The 6,515-nt window shown below is 44.3% G+C and overlaps 1 protein-coding gene across 1 annotated transcript; it reads right to left on the bottom strand.

Annotated features, from left to right (window-relative positions):
* Positions 1 to 1,331: 1,331 nt before the first annotated feature.
* Positions 1,332 to 2,570, bottom strand: LOC308330954 (leukocyte elastase inhibitor-like; the record flags this gene model as incomplete). The annotated part of the gene is made up of 1 exon (XM_080786020.1): positions 1,332 to 2,570. The coding sequence occupies one exon, from the start codon at positions 2,568 to 2,570 to the stop codon at positions 1,332 to 1,334; it is 1,239 nt and encodes a 412-aa protein (XP_080642146.1).
* Between the last annotated feature and the right edge of the window lie 3,945 nt (positions 2,571 to 6,515).

Here is a 6,515-nt window from a genome sequence, read left to right on the forward strand (position 1 = left end):
GGTCAGCTCCTCTAGGTTCTACCCCGCCAATCGCCGCCGCGGTGTACAGCTGCGATGATAGACCCGGAGGTCTCACCGCTTCTGCAGCCAGGGAACCAGGGCTCCGCCAACGTGGTCGGCTTCGCACTTGGCTTTGGCCACACCGAACGCCGTCTCCTAGTTTCCCCCAACGTGGTCGGGTTTCACTAGGGAACGGACGCACGGACCGAACGCCGTCTCAAGGTTTCCCCCAACGTGGTCGGGTTTCACCAGGGAACGGACGCACGGACAAGCTGAGGCTTCCTCCACTGTCTAGCGGATTAGGCCTGCAGCTTGTTGCTGTTGTTGTTTTTTTGTGGAGCTACGCGGCGCCCCGAGAGGAGTCGTCGAGACGACCAGCTCTCTTCTTACCTAGGTAAGTGGACTGTGTGCCACGCAGCTTCATGTTCTAAATATATATATTTATATATATATATGTTGTTTAATAGTGTCAAAACTGCTGAGATACACGAAACGTCTGCTCTCGTGGAAATCAAAAAATCGAAGTGGCACTGCACAGATGGGGCTTAAATAGCCCGCTGATTGGCATCTGGGCGGTGCCACCATAGAAGATGTGTCTTAAAGAGATATCCATGAACACTGCCCTGTAGGGTCAGTTCCCGTACATATTGAAAATATGTAGTGGAGAGCCAGTCTCGAACACGATAGAGAACAAATGCTATAAGGCTATTTTAGTGCTCGGACACAGCCAGGGACACAGGAACAGACCCAGGGACACAGGGACAGACCCAGGGACACAGGGACACAAGGGACACACCCGGTCAAGTAATTTCCCCAAATTCAAGGAACCAAAAGTTAAATCTGAACTATAGGTAAATCTGCCTTTAGCTTCTGAGGCCCTAATAAACCTTATTGGTACCCTTGCATCATCATTTTAAAAACTTGGTGAGCATACAGACCCAAAATGTGTAACTGTTTTTAGATCATTTTGAAATGTTTTTGCTTTTATTTGAAATTTGTTTTAGCTTTTTATTTGTAAATGTAATTATTTATTTGTAATTTAGTTGTAATTTATGTAATGTATACCTTGTATTGTATTGAATTCTTTGTTTTTATATTCCTGATCTGACAACGACACTGAAAATGAGTTTAATTACTCAGTGTAATTTCAAGAATAAATAAAACTTGAATGAATGAATACAAATCCAAGGCACTCGTGTTTTTGTGTTTTTCTTTCATATTTTGTCCCAGAATTTTGTAACCGATTTTTTTCACCCAGTGTCAATGTAATCCTGGGCGCTACACTTCCTCTGCCAACCTGGGGGGGCAGCGGACTGACCTCATGCTTCCTTCTATGCAGGAGGAGAACAGAATCGGCCTGCGAAGAGGATGCTCATGGTGGGGTTATGCCGGATGAAGAAGAGAAAGGGGTGGTCAGCCACAAAATAAACATGGTTGTTCTTGGCATTCATAGATAGGCAAACAGCTACATGGATAGAAGTAGCAGCTGCTGCCTCAGTGCCCTCTTCATTCACATCCACAAAAGCCTTGTGCATCACCTTGGAAAGCGTGAGATCGTTGGATGGAGACATCCCAGAGAAGTCACTCTGTCCTTGGGAAAAGGCGTCCACCATGCCCATCTTCTTCAAGACTTCTGTCATCTCGTACGTTTCCTCCATCCTGAATCGAGGAAGGCCCAGGGCAACCTCTGTCTGATACATCATGCCTGGATTGGTCCAGTCCATAAACCTTTCATAGGTCAGCTCCTTTTCTAGCTTCTCCAGGCCTGTCGTATCATCCTCGATCTCATTGGGCAGAAAGATGAGCATGCTGAGTTCATTTCCCACGTAGGGCAGTTCCAGGACCTTACAGTTGACCTCAGGGATGAAAGCAAGAGGGAACTTGGATCTCTGGTACATCATCTTCATTAGCTTGCTTTCCACCCTATTGAGGCTAAATAAATTATCCCTCGTGCTGTCCTCATGGAATGACTTGAGCCACTTGGCTTTGAAGTAGATGGCATTGACCAAGACCATTCTGGTGTCTTCAGTCAACGTACCTGAGCCAAGCAAGTCCTTGATTTTACCTTGCGTCTGCTTCTCCACCCAGCTGTTGATGTCCAGCATGGCTCCCTCGGCATTGTGCTTGAAGTCCACAGACTCCAACTGCGCATCATAGTGTTTTCTGGTCTCACTCAAGAACTCCTTGTCAAACCGGTAGGTCCTCTCTCCATACAGGCGGTTGGCCAGACGGAGGTCATAGGGCTTCCCTGGCTCGTTTAGGTCACTCATAAGTTTAGAGAAGTCCGGGTGGACGTCGTCCACAGACTTGTGGAAGTGCAGGACCTCTGTCATCTGGGTGGCTGTGTTTCCGCCCGCTCCCAACAATACCATGGCCAGAGCGGAGGAGATGCTGAGAGGAGAGTAGAAGACATTGGAGCTGTTGTTTTCCGTCAGCTGCTTGAACAGAGACAAAGAAAAGTTGTTGCAAGCCGTGACCAGTGTTCTAGTGTTAGAACTCCTAATGTCCAGCAGGTGCCAGATGAAAGATGAAAGACATCTCACACAGAGTGAATATATTTCTGAGATCATGATTTTTTTTAGCGATAATAATAACCTGGTCTCTCTCAGGGCCGAACTCACTCATGAATGCGGCGCGAGTTGGCTTTAAGTTGAGTTGCCTTGATCCTTGCATCATCACTACTCCCAAACATGGAGTTGTACATGGAGCGGTGCCCATACATGGAGTTCTATGACATTAGACTGGGTTCTGACTGAGAAGAGGTAACCGGAACTGCCCAGAAACAGCTGCTGTTGATAAGCTGTTTAAAGCCTATACTTGTCAGATGTCTGGATACTGTCGTATGCATGTGGAATAGATTTCCCCTGTTTCAGGGGTAGGCCTATACACATGCACATTACATTTTGAGTGTCATCATTTTGTGATTTGTGTGTATTCGTTGACTATTCCTTGCCAATGTCTTCATTTCAGTTGCTAGACAGTCTTCATAAGAAACAAAATCCATAAAGTAGTGTCCTAAATGGGTTAAGATGACATCTCTTGCTATTCTTATTTAGTATGAAGAGCTATCTGATCTTTTGTTCTTCCAGGTTTGGGTTTTGATTGATTGATTGATTGAGTACTTTATTAGTCAGAAATGTAAACAGTACAGAGTTCAGTCAAACTCTATATCACCGGAAAAAGGTCATTGCGGTCTTGTTTCCAGTCAGGTCATGTGTATTCAATTCATAATCATGACATGAAAATCATCGTCAAATCATTCAAGGTTCACAAAGTGGTGGGGGGTAGTCACCTTACTAACGATTCTGCTTTATGGCTCCGATACATAGACTCTTTCTGAGCATGCATCAGGGAATGAGTGGAATGAGTCCAGCGAGTTCTACTTATATAGCCTCCCACACCTGTGTGTAGCATATACCGTTAGTGATATGGGAATATGATTGGACCAGCACTGCTGTCAGAAGTAGGCGTATGGTAGAAAGGAGTTTGCATTGAAAAACATAAAGAACCAAGAGACTGAAAATTATGCTTAATGATATTATTATTGAAAAAACACAAAAGTAAAACAAACAACAACAATGAATTCAGATATAAAACAACATAATTCAACCCAAAAGTATAAACTCAGTCGTGGCTTGTCCAAAGTCAAATGTTCAATGTCATTCAAGGTCAGAGGGGTGGTAATGTGAGGCAGTTCTTTAGAGTGTATGCAGCAGTCATGGGGGGGAAGTGTGTGTGTGTGAGTGTAGCAGAGATATCCTACCGTCCAGGTATAGGTCAGAAACAGGGGATCGCTCTGGGACCTAGCTCGCCATTGTGTTCAGCATCATCGTCATGGGGTTTCATGAACTATGGGAAAAAACCTGGCCTGAACACAAAAGAGGCCAAATTAAATATATTATCAAAATAATAATTAAAGTAGCTGATCTACAACAGCATACAGCATAAACCAGCATTTACAAATGTCAAATCATCTTTTACGTTTTAAACTTCAAAATGAAAATTAACAAAACCAAACAAAACACTTCAAACATTTCAAACAAACAACATTTCAAACAAACTCACCAATTCAGTTCAAATGCAACAGCTCATCAGTTCAGTTCACCAGTGTAGTATTTGGAGTCTAAAACCAATCATCAGTGTCAGTGTTAATATCATGTATTGTAAGGAAGAGTAAAATGGTAAAATGTTTGCAGAAGAATAGGGATACAGACCTGCCACAGCCAGTGACACCTCACTGACTGAGACAAAATGGCTGTGCTTTATACTAGGGTGTGGTGATTGTGTGTGGTGATGATTGCTGATTGAAACTGGTGTGACTGAGTGAGTGAGTGATCGGTGTGATGAGCTGTGAACTGATGCAGATGGTACATGTGACCATACAAATGCATGCATACTGATGCATACAAACAGATACAAATACAGACATACAATTATAAACCTGGGTTACATGTGCGTGGCCAATGAACAAGCTGCCACTAAGGCTTGATTGAGTGTCAGTGACTACTCTCCATGAGCCTTTTAACAGCCACCCCGGAATTTGGATAAATTCCACTTCATCCAAAGGTCGTTGCATGGTCTCTGATCTCACCATAGGCTCTCTTCCGACCGGGGGAAGGAGGTGAAGGAGCTTGTGGACCGGCTGATCGATGGATGTTGAGGAAGCCACCCCGCCAACAGTCTCAGGTGTAGCATCGATCAGCTCTTCCCATGTCTGGGACTCTGCAGGATTGGGGAAAGCATCTATCGGCACAGAAGGGATGTTATCACATCTGGCAATTCTGTGTTGCCATACTGTGGCTGTGTGTGGGCCTCGGCTTTCCTCCCAGCTTCCAGTCACCTCTTCGCACTCAATTGACACACCTGCCGGCCATCAACTCATCAGCCCTGACAGTATTTAAGCCCTGGTCTTCACTCTACTCGTTGCCAGATCATTGCACAACCTTTCATGGTAGTATGATAGGTTGACTCTAGCCAGTGTTTACTAGTGAAGTTATAGTATTTTGCTCCTGTGTTTCCTGCAACTCAAGCTCTTCTCCCTGTTCTACTGCCTGCTCGTCTGCCTGCCACCTGCCTGGACTGCTCTCCTCATCCTCCATGTTTGTTTTACATGCAACCTTCCACAATCTCCAATTCACCATATTGTGAATAAATATCTTAATTTTGCTCCTGTGTTTGGCTCTGCATTTGGGTTCAACTTTCTGCTACTGTGACATGCGTGGTCAAAGTTTGCATTTTCAATTGGGTGCTATAGCACCACCCTTTGGCCAATGGTTGTGGGCTTCGCATGGCCCTCTACCATATTTACTTTCAGGACTGCTTGGTCCTTTAATAAAAGTCTATATATGGGCATTCCCAGACGATGCCCTATTAGGGCATCGTCTTGGATCTCCATATATAGGCATAACAGGGATTGTATTGGGGCCGAATACGATCCCTGTTATGCTTATATAGAGATCCCTGATGTCATCAATATTAAGCCCATATATGGGTCAATATATGGACATATTGTGTCAGTCTCATGATAACCAGTGTGGTTGCCGGCTTGCCGCGACGCAAGTCACACTTGTAAATGAACTATGTTGGTACAACCTCAACCTCTAATGTGGCGAGGTCGCGAGGTCGCCCTCATGGCATCTTACTGGTAATAGCTTATCATTTTGTGGTGTAGGTGGTGGGTGCACCAATAACTCAAGCCCAGGGGCCTCCACCCCCTGTACATTCCAGCCTATTCCAACTGCATTGTGTTGTTCTTCCCCAACTCTCTGCCCTCAGTTTCCTATATTATACAAATAAAGCACAAAATACTAGTGCCTAATAAATTAAAGTGAAATGAATGTGTCCTTTAAGAATCTGGATTGGTCCGCAAGAGCTCAAGAGCACACTAGTCGAACAAGCATGGCTTGGGTTCAAAACCAAAAAAATCAGTACTGAACAACATGGCTCATTTGAGAACCATCAGGGTCAAAACCTTAGAGTATGCTCTAAGGTCAAACCCCGCTCGGAGCCATGGATGAATTCAGACATACTGACTGCAATGAAATACTTGGGATACTTGGACAGTGGTTTATATGAGTTGAGTTGCTTAAAGTAACTTTGACTATCAACTTTATCTGACTAGTGACTTTGTCTGTCTAGTATTGTTTCACTGGGAAAACAGAAAACAGGGTCTCAGCAGCATGTGGTGTTTGTTACAATGGCAAAAGAGCTTGTGGGCTCTCCTTTTATACTGGTTGGTGATTTTATACTGGCCCAGGTGTGTCACAATCTCCACGCCTCCAATCTCTACTGCCACTCCCACCATCCATCATCAGCACTGGAAAACACTAACAGTGGATTATACACAGACCAAATCAATATAGGGCCACATACAGTAGGACCGTAACACAGAGCTCAAACAGTTTTATGATATATAGAAAATGTGTATAATTATTTTGGCCACAACATTTACAAAAGTGCTTACGAAACAAATGGGTTTTTAGCAGCTTTTTGAAGGTATCGACAGGTTCTGCCCT

The sequence above is a fragment of the Protomyctophum bolini genome (genome assembly GCF_963924005.1).
Source record: "Protomyctophum bolini genome assembly, chromosome: 16".
Lineage (NCBI taxonomy): Eukaryota > Metazoa > Chordata > Actinopteri > Myctophiformes > Myctophidae > Protomyctophum > Protomyctophum bolini.